Source organism: Carassius carassius, chromosome 26 (genome assembly GCF_963082965.1).
Source record: "Carassius carassius chromosome 26, fCarCar2.1, whole genome shotgun sequence".
NCBI lineage: Eukaryota > Metazoa > Chordata > Actinopteri > Cypriniformes > Cyprinidae > Carassius > Carassius carassius.
In genome coordinates this window covers 5,490,365-5,513,397 of record NC_081780.1, presented here as the reverse complement: position 1 = coordinate 5,513,397, position 23,033 = coordinate 5,490,365, and the positions used below count along the sequence as shown (strand labels likewise).

Sequence of the window (23,033 nt, the reverse complement as noted above, 5' to 3'; positions counted from 1 at the left end):
TTACATACATGAATCAAGGAAATTATAGCATATTTTCAATTCAAAAAGGCAAATTTTAATAAATAAATAAAAAAAGTTGAACTTTTCTATTGTAAAACAGTCAAATATTAAATGATCTACTTACATTTTACCAGGCATTTGTTAACTTATTTAATAATTTTGACATTGATGAGCTAGACCGCTGAACTTTTAGTCTTCCTAACAACAAACAGAGCGTTGCGTAATGTAGTGCATCAGAGCAGCATCAATAATAATATCAAGTGAATCTCTTATCTGCATCTTAAGTTTATTGCCAATAATAATGACATGTTTGCGAACGTGAACTCGGTGAGCTCGCGCAAAACACATCTTCAGCACAGCGACTCATTTAAACGCCTCTGATTGGCCGATGTGATCAACAGACATGTCTGTGATTGGCTACAATGCTCAACGTTGCAAAAGCACGTCAAAAGAACCTTTAATGCAAAGGGGAAAATATAAATAAAAATGTAATATGCACTGTTCATGATTAGTTAATCGCGGCCGCTGTAATCTTATTCACATTTGTTTTTCTGATGAATTGTTTTGCTCTGTGAGAAAGACAATTTAACAAAATATCCGGGGCTTTACTAAAAACTTTCGGGGCTTAAGCCCCATTAGCCCAGCCCTAGCGCTGCCCCTCAATATTTTATATTTTTTATTAAGCTGTTCTTGTCTTTACTTAAATCAAAATCAGGCTAATCAAAGAGAAGAGTGCTCTTACAAATCACGAGGGAGCGATTTGACCGCTGATTTTGCCTAACGTAATAGACTCGCTGTTTTTGCTGATGCTGAATCGTCTTTAGCATACAATACATTCATTACAAATGTAACTTTAAGTTAAACGTGTGTTTAAACTACACTTCACCTTCAGAGGATCTGTCCGGGGCAGTTCAGTCTCTGGTTGCAGGACCACCGCACCGAAGCAGACTCGCTGTGTGTATGAGCCAGACTGAGCGAACGCCGCTCTGCACGTTTGAATCAGGGACGTAACTAAGTATTTGAGGGGCAGGGGGGAAGGGCGAATAATACATTTAAAATTAAAAATTAAATTGTTCACTTTTGGTAAATGTATTGGACATAGTGGTGGGTTGTTTTTGTAAGTACAGTTTTTGGATCATTAAAGTTAGGGGGGCAGCTGGGGGGGCAAGGCTCTAGAGTGGGGGGGCACCTGCCCCCCCTTGCCCCCCTGTAGATCCGCCCATGTTCCAATCAGTCTCCATTACTTTTAAATTCATCTTACAATTTATAAAAATTGTACAAGTCTTAAATCAAGATACATTTACATCAGAAGCAAAATAAAATGCAAGATAAAAAAAGTATTGATTTCTTTGAAAATTATTAAAATGAAGCAATTTTATGATTAAATATATAAATTTGATTCAAAGAGGAACTTTTCATACCCCTTTGACAGATATTTGTTCGTTTTAAGCATAAACCCACCTAATTTTGTTTAGTTTTCAAGAAAACAAGACTTCATGTCTGCATTTCGCATTTCTTAAGTAAATGCATCTTAATTTAGTTACAATGTAGATGTGTAAATATTTATTTAGCAAAAATATATACTACAACCCGAATTCCGGAAAAGTTGGGACGTTTTTTAAATTTTAATAAAATGAAAACTAAAAGACTTTCAAATCACATGAGCCAATATTTTATTCACAATAGAACATAGATAACAATAGCAAATGTTTAAACTGAGAAAGTTTACAATTTTATGCACAAAATGAGCTCATTTCAATTTTGATTTCTGCTACAGGTCTCAAAATAGTTGGGACGGGGCATGTTTACCATGGTGTAGCAACTCCTTTTCTTTTCAAAACAGTTTGAAGACGTCTGGGCATTGAGGCTATGAGTTGCTGGAGTTTTGCTGTTGGAATTTGGTCCCATTCTTGCCTTATATAGATTTCCAGCTGCTGAAGAGTTCGTGGTCGTCTTTGACGTATTTTTTGTTAAATGATGCGCCAAATGTTCTCTATAGGTGAAAGATCTGGACTGCAGGCAGGCCAGGTTAGCACCCGGACTCTTCTACGACGAAGCCATGCTGTTGTTATAGCTGCAGTATGTGGTTTTGCATTGTCCTGCTGAAATAAACAAGGCCTTCCCTGAAATAGACGTTGTTTGGAGGGAAGCATATGTTGCTCTAAAACCTTTATATACCTTTCAGCATTCACAGAGCCTTCCAAAACATGCAAGCTGCCCATACCGTATGCACTTATGCACCCCCATACCATCAGAGATGCTGGCTTTTGAACTGAACGCTGATAACATGCTGGAAGGTCTCCCTCCTCTTTAGCCCGGAGGACACGGCGTCCGTGATTTCCAACAAGAATGTCAAATTTGGACTCGTCTGACCATAAAACACTATTCCACTTTGAAATAGTCCATTTTAAATGAGCCTTGGCCCACAGGACATGACGGCGCTTCTGGACCATGTTCACATATGGCTTCCTTTTTGCATGATAGAGCTTTAGTTGGCATCTGCTGATGGCACGGCGGATTGTGTTTACCGACAGTGGTTTCTGAAAGTATTCCTGGGCCCATTTAGTAATGTCATTGACACAATCATGCCGATGAGTGATGCAGTGTCGTCTGAGAGCCCGAAGACCACGGGCATCTAATAAAGGTCTCCAGCCTTGTCCCTTACGCACAGAGATTTCTCCAGTTTCTCTGAATCTTTTGATGATGTTATGCACTGTAGATGATGAGATTTGCAAAGCCTTTGCAATTTGACGTTGAGGAACATTGTTTTTAAAGTTTTCCACAATTTTTTTACGCAGTCTTTCACAGATTGGAGAGCCTCTGCCCATCTTTACTTCTGAGAGACTCTGCTTCTCTAAGACAAAGCTTTTATAGCTAATCATGTTACAGACCTGATATCAATTAACTTAATTAATCACTAGATGTTCTCCCAGCTGAATCTTTTCAAAACTGCTTGCTTTTTTAGCCATTTGTTGCCCCCGTGCCAACTTTTTTGAGACCTGTAGCAGGCATTACATTTTAAATGAGCTAATTAAGTGGATAAAAGTGTAAAATTTCTCAGTTTAAACATTTGCTATGCTATCTATGTTCTATTGTGAATAAAATATTGGCTCATGTGATTTGAAATTCCTTTAGTTTTCATTTTATTAAAATTAAAAAAACGTCCCACTTTTCCGGAATTCGGGTTGTAAAACTCTTGGTAAGATATTCAATTTTTTTTTTTTTTTTGCAATGTAAGCAATGCAATTTAAGATTTTCTGCTCCGATTTAAGACTTTTTAAGGCCTTAATTTGTGGACGGGTAAAATAAAATGATATTTGAACTCACAAAACTCTAAATCTAACAACATATCAGAGTGCATTATTGTAAGTTACCTGTTAAAACAAGGGGTGTGTGTTTGGTCCCTACCTCGAGGTCAGTTATTTGGCTCAGGAGGGATCCTGCAAATAGTATATCAAGCTGTTCATGATCTGCATGTTACCTTTGACAGACAGAAAACAGCTCTAATGTGTGTGTTTTGCCACTCAAGAGTCTAAAACTACAGTTTTTTAAAAAAAAATATGAAAATATAGTTCAATATGAGCTACTGACATTTTTGTTTTTCAATCTCATATATTTTATCCTTCATTCTGTATGGTCCTGTAATTTTCTTTCGATTAGTGATTCATGTACACCATTGCCATGTAAAACGTAAACAATTTTTTTTTAAATGATCACAAAATAAGAACAAAAACATAAGGGAACCAAATAGTTTATTTTGGTGGACAATCAATTTTAAGTTCACACAATAATAAAAAGTGCCCTAATTATAAAGCACTGCTGATGGATCTCACAAAGGAGACTCACTAATCATTCAGTGACGTCCTAGTTTGGCATTAGAGGAGAAAACTGACTGAAACATTAAACAAAAAGATTTAAAAGGAAAAAAGGTGCTTTGTTCAAGTCAAACAGCTACAGGATAAATGCATCATTTAATAATCCGTTCTTCATTCTCATAATTCATCCAAGGGTTTCATCGCAATAGCATGGGCTGCTTAAATTATAGCACATATTTGAGCGGACGGAGGTGTGGGTTTGAATTAAATCTCTGGTTTATCAGCTTGATCATGAATAATCTCTAAAGCTCTCCTCATTGGAAAAAACTAACTATTTCAGCACCTGCAGTCTCTTTGCAGACTGGATATGGTTATATTGTCCTTCACTAAACCCTGGACTCTTATTCAAACAGTGAGAGGTATGCAGGAAAACTAATTTTTTTTCTCTTACAGGTACAAAAACGAAGTGGATCCTCAAGAGTGTGCATGCAGGAGGGATCCCTCAGTTCAAAATCCAAAAATCATTAAAAGTAGGACGGCAGTTTTACAAGCTCACAGGAAACGGATGCCTGCTCCAAACTGCACACCATCACATATCCTGTCAAGGAACAAAAAATCATTTAGGATTCAAATCCTTGGTTACATTGTTTTGTAAAGAGGTAGCTATTAAAGGTTGAGGAATTTTCAAAACTCAATTCAATTTGACAGAGAACAAATCAAAAAGTCAATCAAAAGCAGAACAAACTGTTTTTGTTTTTTTGTCAAGGCCATCATTGTTAATTCAAAACATCAGTCTAAAAGGTGGAAAATGAGTGGTTTGGCAAAAAAAAAAAAAAAAAGTTCTAATCATTAATAATTCAAAACTGCTTTTATTTTGCCAGTGATTCAGTATGAATGTGGTTGAGTGGATGTGTATGTGTACCTGTCTCCGCTTTGAACACCCATGGGGAAGCAGTAATTGAGTTCAAGCCTAGCAATGTTTCCCAGTCGTAGAATTATTCCTGCGCCGTAAGACCATCGGATACACTCCGCTAGCTTCTGCAGATGTGCATGTGGACCCTCTCCTACACAAACACGATGCATACGGTCAAGCTTAAACTACTGTAGATCGAAGAACAGGGTGATTTAAACAAAAAGTTTTCATAATGCTCAGCCATAGTCATACTACTAAAGTTTCACTGCAACAACGGCATCCCCATGTGGACAAAAGGCTTCGTTGCATATATACAGTCAAGAACTAGAGACTAGTGTGATTTTAGTATCAAAGACATTATTTTAGTTTTTTTATTTTCCATTTTAATTGAAGTTAAAATCTCTGTTATTTTGTTTTATCTTCTATCTTAATGTATATCATTTTTCATGTATTTTTTGTTTTACTGATTGAAATTTGTTATAAAGTTAAACTAAAATGAGAAATTGCATGATTTAATTTGGTTTAATGTTTATTTCAAGTAACGGGATTTTAGTTTTAAATAACAATAAGCTGCATTTCCTCAGTTAAAACAAATATATTTTTTCTAGACTAACAAATGACAAGTTTTTCGATAAATGACTACTGACCGTAGTTGAGGTTGCAAAGGTTTCCAGCATTAAGGAAGAAGTGTGTTCTGAAGAGATCAGCCAGGCCGCGTTTGTTTGAGCGGAATGGGAGGGGCGTATACAGGTGAAGCCCACCGGCCCAATACGCTTCCCCACCCAGATAATCACCTGATCAGGTAACATTTCAAATCAGAAACAAACTTTTAAAAAAAAAACTATCACTAAAAAAAAAAACTTACAAAAAAAAAAAAAAAACTGATAAAAATGTTGTATATTCTCATTTTTTAAATACACCTTTACCTTCACTCTGAGGGCCTACACTGTACATGCCAAAACCTCTCACACTGGTTGGGCCACCCAGGTAGAACCTGGCATAAAAACACATCCACAATGCAATTTGTAAAATGCTATAAACATGTTCAGGCTTTAGAACTGTGCTGGTACAAGATGGCTTTTATTAAACCAAATAATCCGTTACCTAATTTCATATTCCCAGTCAAAAATGATGTGGCTTTTAAGAAACTGCTTATAAATCTCACAGTATCACAAAATCTTGGAATTAATTTTATTTTCTTTCAATTAGCTCATATTTGATGTATGTTTTTTTTAGCTGACTTGTCTTAGAACTCTGTGATCTAAATTGATGCACCTTGGTTTTTTAGTAAAAAAAAATCATTTAAAAACAGGAACACCATTAGTGTAAGAAGATGGGGAAAGTATAAAATATGTTTAAAACATTTCTGAGAAGTTGCTGTACCTCGTGTAAGCTTAATAAGTTTTAGTCTTACTTAGTGATAACACTAACTAGCATTTTCTGGGTCCAAAATTATTAGAACACAACATGAGACATAATTATAGGTGTGTATCTTTATAAATCTTAAAAAAACAAAACAATAAAGCATCCACTGAAAAGCAAACAAACAAATGCACACCTGTCAGCAATGGAGGTCGGCTGATCCCCAAGAGGATAGATCATCCCTCCCCATAAAGATGCAGATAACACCTATAAGAGAAAATCAATACACTTATTTAATATTAATCTCAAAATACCACAAATGTCCTTTAAAACAGACCGTTACAGCACCTGCTGTCTTTCAAAGGCAGTAAAAGCATGACAGACAATGCCAAAACCAGAAAAATCTCTAACATCATGCATTAATCAAGACCACTCACCGATCCCCAGATAAATGGTTTGTTAAGCTGCAGCTCAACGTCTTCTTTGAGAAAGTTGGCATCTCCACCGGTGTATCCTGCCAGCTCCTAAACCAACAGAGCGAGCACAAGTATTGTTTAACAGTGACGCTAAACCTTCTCCAGACAGTTTAAATCAATGATGGACATCGAGAGGCAAAAGTGATGGTGAGCGAAGAAATACAAAACAGCTACTGATATGTTCTGGGCTGATGTTCAAGTCAACACACCTGGCTGATCCGCAGTAAGGCACCTCTTCGAGGCAAGATAGCAGAGTTTCTGGTGTCTATTATCATGGTGTGCTAGTGTGAGACAAGAAATCAGTGAAATCAGTCATTAGTCCAAAACCAGGCAGCCAAAGCACTTGGTGATTAAGGCAGCGTGGAGCATCTTACAGAAAGAGCGGATTTAAGAGTGTGGCCACTCTCCTCTCTCACAGCAAAGGAGGCGCTGCGGGCAAGACATCCCAGTTCACGCCACACGCCCTCCCATTTCAGAGTGTGATCCGTCATCCACAGAGGGAACTGCAAGACACATATTGCATTATATCTTTAATTACTGAAGAAACAGTTCACCCAAAAATTTCCTGAAAATGTACTCATCCTCAGCAGGCCATCCAAGATTTGGAGATATTTAGCATTATCTCACTTTCTCACCAATGGATCCTCTGCAGTGAATGGGTGCCGTCAGAATGAGAGTCCAAACAGCTGATAAAAACATCACAGTAATCCACACAACTCGGGTCCGACAATTAACATCTCGTGAAGTGAAAAGTGCACTGTCCAGTGAAAATGCAATCTTGTCTGAAACAGGAGAGAAACATGCTCATATAATGCACAGTTTATAAGACAAAATAGTTTGCAAAGGACAACAGAGAAATTACTTTTTCATTGATGCAATAATGTTCAGAAAGCAGTTTTATGGATTAAGGACTTGTAATCTGGCCAGAAGCGACGGTTTAAAGTTAAAAGTTTTGTTTCTTACAAACACAGCTTTTCACTTCACAAGCTGTTAACTGATGGACTGGAGTCGTGTGGAATACTTGTGGATTATTGTGATGTTTTTATCAGCTGTTTGGACTCTCATTCTGACGGCACCCATTCACTGCAGAGGATCCACTGGTGAGCAAGTGATGTAATGCTAAATTAATCCAAATCTGTTGTGACGAAAAAACTAATTCATCTACATCTTTGATGGCCTGAGGGTGAGTAAATTTTCAACAACGTTTTACTTTTTGTTCATTTCTTACATTGAGCTCTGTAGAAACTCCCCTGTCCGTCTCTTTAAGAGAGCTCCACGGGAACTGCCCGGTGACTTTGTAGAGGTTTAGAGTGAAGCTACACAAAGCAAAGACGTCAAGTTGTTAAATATCTATTCAACATCACTCTTATGTTTATAGTTCAAAAGTGAACACACTTCACCTTTAATGTATAATTCTGTTTACAGAAATCATACTTGCGTTCATAAAAGCCCGTCTGTGGTTTAAACAAGGACAGGCCGTATGATGTCTCCTTAGTTCCATAGGAGAACTGAAAGGTGAGCTTCTCTCCACGGCCTAACATATTTGGAAGTTTAATGCCCAAGACCTTCAGAGGAACGAACACACAAATGCAGTTACACAAATTATGTAGAATTAAGCTACACATTATGTAGAAACTACACAGAAAAACAGAGTTGATGATTATAAAACAATACTCCATACTGACTGAAAATTGTATTAGAAATATTATTAATATTGTTATTATTATTATTCATATTAAATATTCTATTTATTTTTTAATAGTCTGAATGGAGATCTCATTTGAGAGTAACTGTGTCTTAACCAGAGGGTTTTTAGTATTATTTATATATAGTACATATTTTAAATGAGCTTTTATTCTTATATGTGACCCTGGACCACAAAACCAGTCATAAGTAGCACGGGTATATTTGTAGAAATAGCCAAAAAATACATTGTATGGGTCAAAATGATAGATTTTTCTTTTATGCCAAAAATCATTTTGATATTGAGTAAAGATCATGTTCCATGAAGATATTTTATAAATTTCCTACCGTAAATATACAAAAACTTAATTTTTGAGTAGTATGCATTTCTTAGAACTTCATTTGGACAACTTTAAAGGTGAGTTTCTCAATATTTAGATTTTTTTGCACCCTCAGATTCCAGATTTTCAAATAGTTGCATCTCAGCCAAATTTTGTCGCATCATAACAAACCATACATCAATGGAAAGCATACTTATTCAGACAGATGTATATATCTCAATTTCTAAAAATTGACCCTTATGACTGGTTTTGTGCTCCAGGGTCACATATTTCCAGCTTTCATTTTTATTTCAGTTTAAGTAATTTTAGCACTGCAACTTAAAATTATTTTAGTTAGTTGGCAAGGCAACATAGCAAGGGTAGGATGCAGAGCAATATATACATGTATTACCATACTCCCTTCATTGTTTCCAACCATGGTATTATAACTGCCAGTAAGTCGTTTAAGCTCAGTCACCTCAAATGTAACATCGAGTCCATTTGGCAGCACATCTGCTCCTAAAGAGGAGATCAAAGAGACAAAAATCCTGCAAATATATTTATTATGAGGCTGGGTTCAATTTCTAAACTTGTCTCTCCTACAGTATATACAGTATTTGCTACATATCTAATACTGACAATAAAAGGGCTGACCTTTAGACCTATTGCTCTTCTATATGAGTATGTAAATGAACTGATGTAGGTTAGCATGTTGAAAGTCAGGGCTAGAGCCTGTCTGAGGGGAATGCAACAGCTCAGTCCAGAAAAACTGTACACTTTCCACTGGACGGTCTATAATTGAATCAAGCATGAAGATGTTTTGGATGTAATACCTTCTGAAATGTCAATCACCACCTCCACATCTCTGAATATGCCTAGACGGAGCAACCTCTGTCTGGCCTCATGGGATTTTCTCATCACCTGTGGAAACACATTTTTGGGAATGGTTGGTATCTATAGCCAATATAATGCTGATATATTTCATACAATTTAATGACAGACGTAAGATGTGCTTATTGAGTGTTTCACATTTACATTTAGCAGATACTTTTATTTAAAGGGAATTTATATCCAAACTGTGTCCAAATTATAAAATATGCAATATCCTTTGACAAGGCCATCGCAAAATTTGCGAGGTGGAATAAACCCTTCTGTTAATCGGCTGAACTGGATGATTTGATTCTATCACCGCTCATATTAACTTAACCAGTCCAGACAAACACTTGGACCTTGACAGCTCACTTACTTCAACCAGGTTCCTGGCAGTGAAGATATCAGAGATTTCATAGCCCAAGTAATCCTCTTTAGTTCTGCCCAGCCCTTCAATGTTGACATTCTGGACAACAACCTACATGAGAACAATCATAGTTTGAGACTGCAGATTTTGGACATGGTACCACAGTAATACCATGTTTTTGGACATGTACCATAGTATTATTGGAAATACTTGATGTAAATACAGTACTAATGTATACTGGAAAATATTATGGTAGTATTACCATCAGATACTATCACTGTTTTATTGTGCTTTTTCTTAGGTTGGTATAGTCTGATATAAAAAGTGGTATATTCATGTTCACCAAATTCATGCACCATGAATTCTAACAGAGTATGATGACTGCAGTACATAACCAAAAAAAGCAGGACAGCTCAATTTGATCAGTATAAAAGATTTTAAAAAGAACTCAGCACGAGTTTAACATAACTTACATCTTTATTTTCTAAAACCTCTTGTTTAGTTTCTTGCACCGCCTCCATCACTTCCAAATCATATGGGTTCACGCCCAAGTCTCGCCCATGCATGGGGTAAGAATCCATACTCTACAAAACAAACATGACCAGTTTGGGATTTTGGACATATACAGTAGGCGTGACACTTGCACAAAAGTATCCAGTGGCACTTGCACAAAAACGCATTGGACAACTTTCTGTAACAATACAAGAACACGGAAAGCAAGCAATAAACCTGAACACAAGAGGTCACAGACAACACAAGCTTATTTCACCCCAAGTCTTTAGGTAAACGTTTTACCCGTGCGTGCACAGTCCCCATTTCTAGTGCAATAATATCCTAAACGTATTGAAGCCGCTCAGCTGACCGTGGGAATGTAAAATATCGCACTATAATAAAGCAGTGAACCCAGCCCCCTTCAAGGAGGACGCCATGACACGCAACTACTAGGCGAACCTGGACGGCGATTGGCTAGAAGGATGTGACGTCGCACACAGTAGGCGTGTTCTTGTTCTGTGCGGCGCTTGCGTGCTTTTGCGTTGCGCACTTTCAAATGTGGAACAGTGGAAATTGAAGTGCGTTTTTCTGACAATAGACATATTTTACAGACTATCAGATAGACACAACGTTACGAAAGTTTGTTTTGTAAACTTACTATCAAAGAAAGCTGTTTTGATGATACCTTTTTAGTGTCCTACCATGCTAAGCATTCGGTACTGTTGTATTTACATGGCTTTTATGGTCATGGAAAAATTGAATATTTCACGTATTTAAATTTGTGATTTACAGGCCGAGAAAAATAATGTAATTAGTGTAATCTTATCATTAAAAAACAAAAATCTAATCAGTTGTACAATCTCTCAAAGTCAGAGAAATGAGAAAATATTTGTTTTAGTTTTTCTTTTAAATCTAGAAACTGTTCATTTTAAATGCAAAATGCAGTCTCTATACAATTATATTTTAAAACCATCACCGTTATTAATAATACATTATCAGGCACAGTACTCTTTGTAATGATGTAATTCAATTTCTCCGGGAGAGGGCAGTATATCATCTTTAGTGTTTGGTATTTTTATTGATTAACATGACTTTAACAAGTCGCTACTTTTACAGAAGCAAAGTTAGGAATTTTTTATTTATTGTGTTTTTGTTGTTGTTGTTTTTTTTAGCTAAGTCTACAACTATCATGCTATGATGATTAGATTAATCCAACTGAGAAGCTCTTCCAGTTTAAAAAAAAAATTCAATTCAACATTTTATTGCAAACGATTACTGGGGAATGCTTTAGATATCAGGAACGTTTGTATTTGCTGTTACACATTATTGCTTCACTCAGTTTGACAGCAAGCTGTCAGTCACAGATGCGCAATTTAAACATATAATTTTACTCTTGAGAGGAATGGAACACACCGGCAAAATCTACATTTTATATAATGACATCATGTGTGTATAAAGTTATCTATTTCCTTAATATAGACTACTTATCTATCTATCTATCTATCTATCTATCTATCTATCTATCTATCTATCTATCTATCTATCTATCTATCTATCTATCTATCTATCTATCTATCTATCTATCTATCTATCTATCTATCTATCTATCTATCTAATCTAGGCACTCTCTCTCTCTCTCTCTCTCTCTCTCTCTGCCCCCTTCCTTCCACCTCCCATCTCCTCCTCAAATGTGCGCAAACCAATCAGCAGGCGTCTCGAGGCTCGGGCTCTCGTGCTCTTTCTGTCAGCAGCAGCAGAAACGCTTCTTATCAAAGAAACGCACAACTGGAGAAGTCTATTCACTCAGAGCCTCTAACCATGGGTCCTGCCTGCTTCTCTTGGGACGTCTGTTTGTTTTTCCTCCTCATAAATACTTTAGATGTCATGGGAAATGTTGGAGTCGCAGGTAAGTGTCCCCCCCCGTACCTTTCACATGTTTTATTTGGTGAAACTCCTAATACATGATATAGGATGTAAATCAGTGGTTGCATGACTTTGCACATGATTTCCATGTAATTGCATTACACTCTTTAATCTATTATCAAACCTGAAATGGCATTCATCTAGAACAATCATTTAGTCATACTTTGTATGACTTTGTATACATAGCTACTGTTGTCCTTTCATTAAATAAATAAGGTAGACTATATGCGTATGTGAACGCGCCCGTCTTGTTTTACGCGTGTTATTCCTTAAGGAGAGCTTTTGCCGGGTCTCTTCGGACTCCCTTGGGGTCTATAGGAGCATGAGCCGCCCTGATGGGGTTGGTTCGGGGGGCTTATCGACCCCTCACTCCTCCACTATCATCAATACGCATTGTGTCTCTCCATAATGAATGCCATGAAAAGTCAATAAATAGACAAACGATAAAAACAGATCGCCTTTTCTTTTTAACCACGACACTACTTGATTTAATGGTGTTTTATATTTTTATCTTTGTATTTTAGGTCGAACGCATGCGATTTGAAATAAACAGCGAGATTAATTGCCTAACTCGTCTCCAAATGAGTTTGACGATTGCGCATAGACGACTTTTGGCTTTTTATGTTTTGAAGCTTTTCAAATAGACATTATTTTATGATATTAAGTGCTGAAATGCACAAAGAGTACTCTGATTTTCTCTCTCCGTGTATGGTTTGGATGTTGGATAAAAAGAGCGCAACATTTCGCAAAAGGTGCTCCGTTTGCGTACAGTTTAAAGAAACACTTGATTTAGTTCATACAAATGATAAAAAGCCAGAGGAGAGGTTGAGGGACCAGTGGTGTTGTACTGGTAAGGCTACACATCAATAATACCCAACCAAACCACCTCATTTTCCTCTTCAAAAAGACTCTTTCTCTTAAATGAGCTTTCCAGGAGTCTGCTTATTCATACATTCATTTCTTTATTCACTTCTGTATTTGGAGCTTGAATAAGCATAATTTCTGCTTTTTAGGTGAATCAATATATCACTTTATTGGACACTCTGTTGGTTTTTCTTGGCTGAAAAGCTAAACATCTTCTTTCTGGACTGCTTTTGTCCTGTCTGAGTACATTTGGTTATTTTTGCTCTGTTATGTTTTCTTCAACTTCACCTGTCTAAACCAGCAATAAGATCCTCATAAGAAAAAGCCAACTGCTTTCAGATCAGTGACAAAGAGTAAAGTACCACACCCCAAACTCCCTGTCAGAGATACGTAAACATAGATTTTTCATAAAAGACAATGTATATTTAATTCAGTTTGACTAGTTTCTCTTTAGGTACATTGATGTGCTACACTTGGATGGATTTAGGTGTTTCTGGAACTCATTCTTACTCTTCTGTTTGAACGTGTTTGGTTTGTAAAAAATAGCGATGAACAAAAAGATATAAAAGCTTTTATCAAATTTAAATAGAAAGGTTGTCATGTTTTTAGAAACTGACATCAGCTGACTGGAAATCTTCAGCTATCTATTAGACCAAAAAAGTGGCACTTTCTGTCTAATGTGACAATATAATCTTTTCACAATTGCATTTAGCTAAATCTTTGCCCATGTGATTACTCCACAGATGCCGATGAGTGCTCCGAATCCACAGACGACTGTCACATCGATGCTCTCTGCCAAAACACTCCAAAGTCCTTCAAGTGCATCTGCAAGACTGGTTACAAGGGAGATGGCAAGCACTGCGAAGGTGAGGCAGACAGATCTCTCACCCTCTGTTTTGCTCATTCCATCCCCTGTCCGCCTGTCTGTCACACACACTCTCAGTCAGGTCATCCAGCTGTTCTCTAACTCCTGCTGTGGGTCTTAATTAGTGAGGAGAAAGTGCAATGTGAGGGTGAGAGGTGCTGGGAGGGTAAAACCTGCTCCAGTCTTTACACTTCCCTCTCCCATTCTGCTTGAGAGCACAGCACAGCTGGAGCCAACATACACACGGTCAGAGCGGATCACAGTCACACACTCACTGAAACACTCACAGATAAATGAACATCATGTAATTTCTTTACACACTCACATAGATCTATTAAGCAGGTATAGTGGACACGCATACTCTGATAAATGTCGGAAGAAAGTGCTGAAAAGGTCTATACCTGTGCTCATATTTGCCAAGATGCCAATCTTAGAGATCTCTCTCCCCGTTTCACTCACATGTGTGGAGCTTGTGTTTCAGAAAAAGCATAGAATGTGCTCTCGACCTATTATGACACCCGACACCCATTCGTAGTTGCATTAATGAATTAGGTGGATGTGAAATGGCATTGCACCAGACTGCTCCACAGTTAGCGCTTAATACTCCTGTCTGAGGCCAGACAGCGAGGGCTAGAACAGCATCTTTTTATTTCTCTAAGGAAACATTGGGGATGTTCTGGACTTTACAGAAGCCTTTTCCTCCCACCTTTAAACCGCAGTCTACGGTTGCAGGGCAATGAGGCTGTCAGTTACGCTGAATCCAACCGGGCTGCTTTGCTCTTAGCATGTTAACTATGCGTGCATGTGTGCGTCTCCTCTCGGTTTTGGCTCTTATGCTGTCTGAGCGGACATTCCGTCCACAGTGTAATGTGGTGTATTGTGGGAAGTGAGGGGGGGCTGTTTTGTCTGAAGCAAAAAGCCCATTAACACACCCCATACCCACCCTTTAATTAAAGCCCTGCATGTTTGGCTTTGAAGAAAATTAAGAAAACACTTTCTAACACTCTAATGCAGTCATGTTGTCTGTCTACACATCAGTGCATTTGTAGCTAGTAAAGTCTGTTGAGCATGAGGAGATTCATAACCAATAAATGTAACTGTAAACTGTTACAGATACGGAGAAAAAAGTGTGTAATTAAATCACAGTTACTTATGAAAATATTAATATTTTCTGTAAAAAGCTTTATATATATTTTTTATATGAATAATTGTTTTATGTGCATGATGCATTCTGCCATTTAAAAACCTTTTAGTAAAAAATGCTATTCTGGTGCTTTTGATTGGTTCTCGATATCTCAGCCTGTGCTCATATTTACCAAGATGCAACCCAGAGTAAAATTGTATTGCTTGGAGGTTCCTCTTTTAAAGGTGATCTCAGATACATTTAATTTATGTATGACCATTGTCTCAGATCTTTCTCCTAAAACACCTTAATTGCAGACAATTCATTAGAAAAAAGAAAAATCTCTTTAAAGGAACCGTTCACCTAATGTTTGCTGAAAATGTGTTTGCATTCAGGCCATCTAATATGTAGATGAGTTTGTTTCTTTTGAAAACAAACGGTTTAAATAAGGATTTGTTTCTTACAAACATGCAGGTTATCACTTCATAATCTTTAAATTGATGAACTGAACTCATGTGGATTATTTGTGTATTATTATGATGTTTTTATCAGCTATTTGGACTCTCATTCTGACGGCACCCTTTAACTGCAGACGATCCATTGGTGAGCAAATGATGTAATGTTACATTTCTCCAAATCTGTTCCGATGGACAAACAAATTAAGAGTGTGTAAATTTTCAGCAAATTTAAATTTTCGGATGTACTATTCCTTTAACATCTGATTGTCAATAAGATCAATCTTTAACTTGGTTTTTAGTCGTTCCAAATAAATAGTGCTTTAGATGGTGAGAAGTACATGGACAACAAAAATAGGTTTTTGAGCTTTTTTGAGGTGCATCTGCTTGTAATTGTGAGTTTGTAACTGCAGCTTCTCTGTATTATCATGAATGATGCTGTGGCTGTCACTGCTGAAAGATTTGGATTCGGATTGTGCCAGAAACAAAGGCGATGAAACAGAAAAATGTGTGAGCCGATGAAACGGGAAGAAAGGAATGTGTATTTGCTTGTTTCTGTCAGTGTAAGGTTAAGTGATGTGTGAGCTGTGATTTGTAAACCTTCTTTACATTATGTAGCTTATGTTTTTTGAGGGCTGGTGGACATCATTTATACGCATGCTTAAAAATGCTTCTGATTGTGTTTCCTAGCAGATGCTATAATGCAATTAAAATGCTCTTACAGCAGAAGTGTGTCTATTTTTCAGTGTTAAAATACTTTTTCCTGTCCAGCTTAATATGCAGAGACTATAAGCAGCCATTTGTAGGTTGATTACCCTAAAAAATGTAAACGCTGTGGATCTGTGGCGCTATCAAAACATTGCTCTGTTTGTTTGAGCATCCCTACCAGCATGACACAGCAGCATTGGTTCAACCTATGGCTTGAGTTGGGGGTGTGACTATCAGAAATTAAACGCATTACATGCTTTCAATACTTTAAAGTCAAAGTGGAGAATTATATAACATGCAGTGACATAGTTGTGACATAAAGCTTCATTCCTTGCCCTTTTGGGTTTTATTGATTATGCAAATTGATTAATTAATGAGATTCATCAGGGGGCGGAGCTCACAAGGGAATCCACACAGATCACAACCACACCCATGATGCAAGGGTTTATTTGCAGGGGTGGAGAGATTAAACAAAGCCTTAACATGACTCAGCATTAGGTTAGTGAGTTTACCTGGGAGAGAACTGTCTTGTCTGCCTCGTTTTTCCTCTCTCTCTTTTCCCCTCCATTCCTTTTTTATCTCTGTGTGTGAAAGAGGTCAGGTAATCGTCGCCTCTGAAGAAGTGCCCTAGTCTCTGAGTCGGTGTGTGTGTGCTTCTAAGTGTGTGTTCATATGTTTCAATGAGAAAATGTTAGATAAGGGGATGGGGGGTGGTGAGGAGGGGACAGATAAATGTAATGAGAGATGGAGGTGTCGACCCATTACTAGGCCATTGTCTGCCTGGTGTCTGCGGACTCGTCACAGAGCTCCCGATGCTCTGATTGGCTGTTTGAGTGTGCCCACCCTTCATCCCTGACCCTCCCCTCACAGGACACATCAGTCTTTTTGCTGCTTTATGTGCCACCACACACACTAAAAAGCTTTAAATGTAGTTGACATGAAATTTCAAGCCATGTCATGTGGAGTGACATGATATAATTCATCTAAAACCTTTTTTGATCAGCATTTTAAATTCTTTTGTAAGTATTATTATACTCTACTATTTGGTCAGTAACATATTTTAAAGAAATGTATACTTTTATTCAGGAAGGATTAAACTAAAAGTAAAGACATTTATAATCTTACTAAAAAAAATTATTCTAAAATTATATATAGTTCTTTTGAACTTTATATCCATAAAATTATCCTGAAAAAAATGTATTGTAGTTTCCACAAAAATATTAAGCAGCACAACTGTTTTCAACATTTATAATAATAATAAGAGACAGCACTTTAATACTGTAAATGAATTATGAAACAATGGAACATGGCTTCAAAAATCTAAGAGGGTGCATGCTTCGGTTTAGTGAAGTTTTACACTTCATTACTGCTTTCTGCTCATTTACCTGCACTAAACACCAGAAGTAGAAACTTTAAAGGAACACACATTAGCCATGAACCCTCAATTTTGGTGCTCTCTGCATGGCACGTTTTTCAGCAGTTAGGATTTGGACGTGTTGTGTTGGGCTGAGGGGTGTAGAGGTTTTGCCTCCCGCGGGCTCCTCCCCTGCTGAGGTGTTAGTGGAGGTGCTTAATCTGCTTGATGGGATGTTGAGCATAAACACTTCTCCTTCGATTAGAGATCTGTGCGTGTTGACAGCGGAAACCTCAGCAAGCATCAACCCGAACTGTCGGCTCACTGCCGGGTCAAATCAACAACAGCTCCAAGACAGGAAGTATGTCAGCTTGAAGCTAACTAGCCGTCCACCTCTTTAACAAGCCCGCCCCCCTCACACCTTCATTGACACACTATATACACCCTGTTAGCCTGGCAAACGGCTGCAACACACACCTAAAAACATTATGACCTCAAATCAAACTCGTTTTCTTAATGTTCTTGGATGGTTTGCTTTTATAATGCTACTGACGGATACATTGAGTCTCAATCACTAATAATTGTGTGGATTATTTCATGAAAATGTTTATATGAGACCCACTTTATTGTTTTAAAGTGGCCTTTCATATGGTGAGATCTAAACTTTAACCTTTGAATCTGTCATTCTTCCATATTATCTACCTTCAGGGGTCTCCCTCCATCCATCTGTCTCTCTTTTCTCTAATTTTACCTCTTCCTGTAGATGCAGTGGTTTTCATGTTCACTAGATAAAACGGTAGTGAAACATGAACTTTTTGTTTGCTCCAGAGTGTTTATGGATGTTTTCATGATGAGTTGGCTCCATGCTTGTCTACTGTGATGGTCCTTTTCTTCACAGTAAGCCAAAACCGACACTCTTTGATAGAAAAGAGAAACAAACAGTGAATAAAATGCTAGTGAAGTATTTATGCCTCTATAATTTTGGTGTATATCTGCATGTGTGTGTGATTTGTGTTTGTGGCATGAGTATGTGAGCTAGTATGTGTTACTGTTAGTGTTCACTCAATATTTTACTGTCTGGATAGATTTTTGGTTTTGAGTAGATGTAGAGAAAGAAAACCAAGACATTCTTAAACGCAGTTCTCACTGTCCTCATAGCCGCAGTTGCACAATGTGGCTTGTGTGTTTTTTTGTGGGAAATAACGTGGATATTTTTAGTTTGTGCTGTATGTCTCCAAGAGCACAAGCCAGGTTTATTAAATCAAACACTCCAAGGTAGCGCAAAACACAAAGCAGATACCAACGATCATCGTCTGGCAGAGAACAGTCACTTGCTGTCTATCTGATTTCAATGCATTCAAGTGTGTGTGAGTGAAAGAGAGAAATATTGTGTTTATTTAAGTGTCCGTACTTATGTCTGTCTCCTGTACAAACTCATAGCAGCAATGAAAGCTTGTTTCATAAGCCTGCTCTTCTTAAACCTCCTTATTTAACCTCTGCTTAGTATCATTAACAGTTTTTTTTTGCCATTTGAACAACTCTTAACCTATGTATTAATCTTCAGTGTGTAACTCATCTGCACCGTTTGTACAAAAAGGATTGATGGATTTCATATTTGTCTGATCTCTACGAACTGAGTTCATTATGTGTGTACGTTGTCTTTTTCAGATATGGACGAGTGTGAAAATGACTACAATGGTGGATGTGTTCACGACTGCATCAATATACCCGGGAACTACAGGTGCACATGCTACGACGGATTCATGCTGGCAGATGATGGGCACAACTGTCTCGGTAAGATGCTAGAAAGAAATATACGCACTCAGTTGCCTCTCCTGACAGTTTTACAGATGAGGTAGTCCCTCGTCATCTCTTTGCCTGGCTAATGACCTCTGTAACGACCCCCCTTTGCAAACGTAAACAAATCTGCCTCAGCGATCTCCGCACAGCGCCTCGGAAAAGGCCAGCCGAGCTGCGTCTTGCTCCAGTATTCCATCCCCATTGTGACAGGAGCACGCCAACAGGAACCTCGTGATTATTTTCATCTCTTAAAAATGTCACCCAAATGTCACCAGTGGCGCAATCGCGTCCAATTCCCAGAAATCGGCAGTCAGGTCCAATGTTTATGTTAACGTTTAAAAATGGAAGTAGGGGAAGAAAAGGCTAAGAGAAAATTAATAACTTGCCATCTCGTATTTATTGGAATAGTTCAAAGATGAAATTCCATGACCCGGAGAGTTAGGGCCGGGTCTCATGGTTTTGCTGGATTGCAGTGGGGATTCAGGAATTCGTTAAAAAGTGTGTTTTTTGTAGCGAGTCTTTTTCTTTGTCTTTGTTACCCCTCTAAGTGAGTGCAGATGTGTCTTTGGTTGAAAGTGACCTATCAACCTGAAGTGTGGTGGCTTTATGGTGTCATGGTGACTACGTATTACAGTCCAAACATCAATGTCACAAGAGATAAAGAGAGAGATGACAGCACGATGTGTGTGCCTCTGAGCAGCTGGATGAAGAACTTGAGCCACTCTCATCTCATCTCCTCTCTGCTCTCATAATCCAAAACAAATTTGTGCACCGATCCGAGTTTCAGGATGCTGAGGTCATAATTTTTCATTAGCCGCTGTAATGATACCAGAGCAGGACATCAGGGCTCAGACCTTCAGAGACCTTTAACACCTCCTCCGTCTTTAGCAGCATTCCTTTATATGGTTTCCCTAATTTGTGTCTCGTTCAAAACAAATGAGGCGGTACAGTGGTGGTGACATCAGATAATAGTAATACCATGGTAACCCTACCCATAGTTGGAGTTAATATGAATTTGCACAATCTGACTGGTATGAAAACGTACAACTCGGAGTTAAATTGTCACAGTGAAAATCCCCCCAATCCCAGCCCTAATTGATGATTTCATATTATTTTATGTGGCCTGATTGGCACAAAAAACTTACAATGTGCAGGTAAAACATCACCATAAAGGTCACCCGTAATTGGCAATATCATGAATCTGTATGACCTGACTGGTATGAAGCATACAGACAAATTATGAAAAAAAAATCACAACCAATTTACAAAAATACTTCTTTACCAATAGAAGCACCAAAGAACTGAAAAAGTAATGATTTTTTCACTACCCCAGTTGTCCTCCATTGTTGGACCAAACAAACAGTCCTGCTTCTAAATCATGCAATTGGTTAAGACAACGTTGCGAACATTTGCTTATAATTTTATCACAGTAGCACTAATAAAGTCTGTCTTTGTTAAGCAGGCGAATGCATCGTTGTTATTCTGATCAAAACCACTTGTTGAACTAAATGCTTTCATAGATAGAAACTTCCTACTGTTGAACTATTGGCCTAAAACAAGCAATTAGGCGCTCTTAAGTTATTTCTTTGAATATTATGGTACACCCATGAAATCCATGCCTATAAAACCAAGGTATTACTACTGTACAATTTCTTAAAACTCTTATAATACTGATCTATCTCTATACTTCTTTCTTTCAAAATCAGCCCTTCATTTTTCACTTTCTCAAACTTTTCTTTTTATCCTCCTCCTAAAAATCTCTCTTTCTCTCTTTCTCCCGTCCTGTCTTTGCGCTCTCCCTCTCTCTGTATTTTCTTGGTTATCTTGGCTGTGGGTCTCTTTGGAGTAACTCCAGGCTGTTTCCCTAGAGGCGATAGACTTGCCTTCTATTTGACATCTTTATTGTGGAATGTCTCAAATACAAGTCTAAATGATGGCTCTGGGAACTTAGACAAGGCCGCAGAGGGCCATCAGCAGCACTGAGGGGGCTCTCCTGTTCGAAACCCCCTTCTTCTACTGCTCTTGTTATGTCTTTTCCTCCGCTTCCAGTTTTCTGTGTCTGACTCGCCACATTTCTCTTCATTTCTTTCTGTCTTGTCTTCTCTCCTGGATTTTTTGTCTCAGCCCTCTCCTCCACCTCTATCTAGAAATAGATTGACACAGAAAAAGTCAACCATTTTAGAGATTTTTCTCTCCCCGTCCTCTTCTTTGCTTTGCATGCAGTCTTTTTTTTTAGTTAGTTTTCCTAATCTTCATTCGAGAGTTTCTATATAGCATTTTTGGCATAAAGTTTATTACCACATAAAATGATTCCAGTAAGTCTCTGTTTTTATACAAGGTCTAAAATTGTCTTTCGGTAGATGAAACACTTAATTGGTCAAAGAGTGGCCGTCATATGGTGCTTCGTCATGTTTCCTGTTACTCTCTCCTGTCTGCTTAATGCTGATGCTTCTCATTCACACATCATCTGTGTGTGTGTGTGTGTGTGTTTGTTTGCTCTTTCGAAATCTTATTCATTCTCATTGGCGCTTTAACGTCATATGACATGTTCTAATAGCACCCTCATTGGCATCTGTGCACATTATGGAAAGTTAGATGGAAGTGAAACTATTGAACTATTGACTTTCATGAAAGGTTAAATGAATCATGTTTATGATGACCTTTTCCTGTAATCTATTTTTTTTGTGTTTTTGACATTCTATTACATTTTCTCCTTGTAACCTTTTCTGAGATAATTAATGACGTCTTTTAACTAGATTTTTTACATTTCCTGATGGAAATGTGATTAGTTCATACAAAGCTCTCCATCACATGTGTGTTGTGGGTGATTTGTGTTTGTTTATATTTTCAGGTACCAGTAAAAGTAGTATTCAACTCAGTTTTAAATCCATTCCACAGATACCCAACCCGCCCAAGCAAGAGTAAAGCACATGAGCAATAGCAATAGTGATGCTTGCCTTAGTGTGGCTTGTGCCACTGATTATGTTCTGCATAAACACACACACGCACACACTCACAGAGTGTGTTCAAACAAACCTACTGAGCGCTAACCAAACCGCGAGCTCTTTGAAACGGTACGGAAATCAGTTCTGTGGCTTGTTTGCCTGGCTGATCTTGTGTAGGAAGTCATTTTAGATCTCCACATGTTAACAAGTTAAAGCTTTAATTGATTTAAGATTGGCTAATGGGGAGCTGATTAAAGAGCAATTTACTGCAGTTCCTCTGTCTTTTTCATTTCCATTCTTATTTGTTTTTCTCTCCATGCAGGGCAGCTGGACTCAATGTGTAGATCATCTGGCTCTTTTTTTTTTTTTATGAATGTCTGCACTGCTGCTGCTGTTTATTTATCATTTGGCTGCTTTTCCCTTCTCGCTCCAACATCAGAATTGGAGGAGAAAACTCATGTAGTTACAATTACAACAGGGTTGATGTTGTAGCAGAGGTCACTTTAAACAAGAGAAATCTCAGTCCCGTTCTGTTGTACCACTTCTGGACACTTCTGTTGAATTATTTCTCTTCGCTTCTGTTTTGGTCTGTTCTTTTTGTGTCGCTTCACTTTTTTTTCTGTTCTTTGCGTCTTCATTTGAATTTTCTTCTAGTCACTTTTTTTGACTTCATTTCACATTCATTTGTTTGTGCTTTT

At 37.8% G+C, this 23,033-nt stretch overlaps 2 protein-coding genes across 6 annotated transcripts in view; one reads left to right on the top strand and one right to left on the bottom strand.

Moving 5' to 3' along the window:
• Positions 1 to 3,734: 3,734 nt before the first annotated feature.
• LOC132105592 (sorting and assembly machinery component 50 homolog B-like) lies at positions 3,735 to 10,761 on the bottom strand. 2 transcript variants are annotated; one of them, XM_059510829.1, is made up of 15 exons: positions 10,602 to 10,761; positions 10,280 to 10,390; positions 9,816 to 9,917; positions 9,403 to 9,490; positions 8,982 to 9,088; positions 8,001 to 8,131; positions 7,795 to 7,882; positions 6,941 to 7,069; positions 6,776 to 6,847; positions 6,528 to 6,614; positions 6,287 to 6,357; positions 5,655 to 5,722; positions 5,376 to 5,522; positions 4,738 to 4,879; positions 3,735 to 4,413 (listed from the first exon to the last, which is right to left on the bottom strand). In XM_059510829.1, exons 1-15 carry the CDS (start codon positions 10,620 to 10,622, stop codon positions 4,368 to 4,370), a joined length of 1,410 nt encoding a protein of 469 aa, XP_059366812.1. In that variant the 5' UTR covers positions 10,623 to 10,761; the 3' UTR covers positions 3,735 to 4,367. The 2 variants fall into 2 exon arrangements, with proteins under 2 accessions (XP_059366812.1, XP_059366813.1); XM_059510830.1 differs by having other exon boundaries at positions 10,692 to 10,718.
• A 1,262-nt stretch (positions 10,762 to 12,023) lies between these two features.
• Positions 12,024 to 23,033, top strand: part of LOC132105591 (signal peptide, CUB and EGF-like domain-containing protein 1) — a 64,295-nt gene continuing 53,285 nt past the window's right edge. The window contains exons 1-3 of one of the 4 annotated variants that reach the window (XM_059510827.1): positions 12,024 to 12,204; positions 13,829 to 13,951; positions 19,259 to 19,384. In XM_059510827.1, the coding sequence (XP_059366810.1) occupies positions 12,117 to 12,204; positions 13,829 to 13,951; positions 19,259 to 19,384 (337 nt within the window). In that variant the 5' untranslated portion in view covers positions 12,024 to 12,116. The remainder of the gene's footprint in view (positions 12,205 to 13,828; positions 13,952 to 19,258; positions 19,385 to 23,033) is intronic. The other 3 variants (XM_059510828.1, XM_059510825.1, XM_059510826.1) reach the window with 3 other exon arrangements.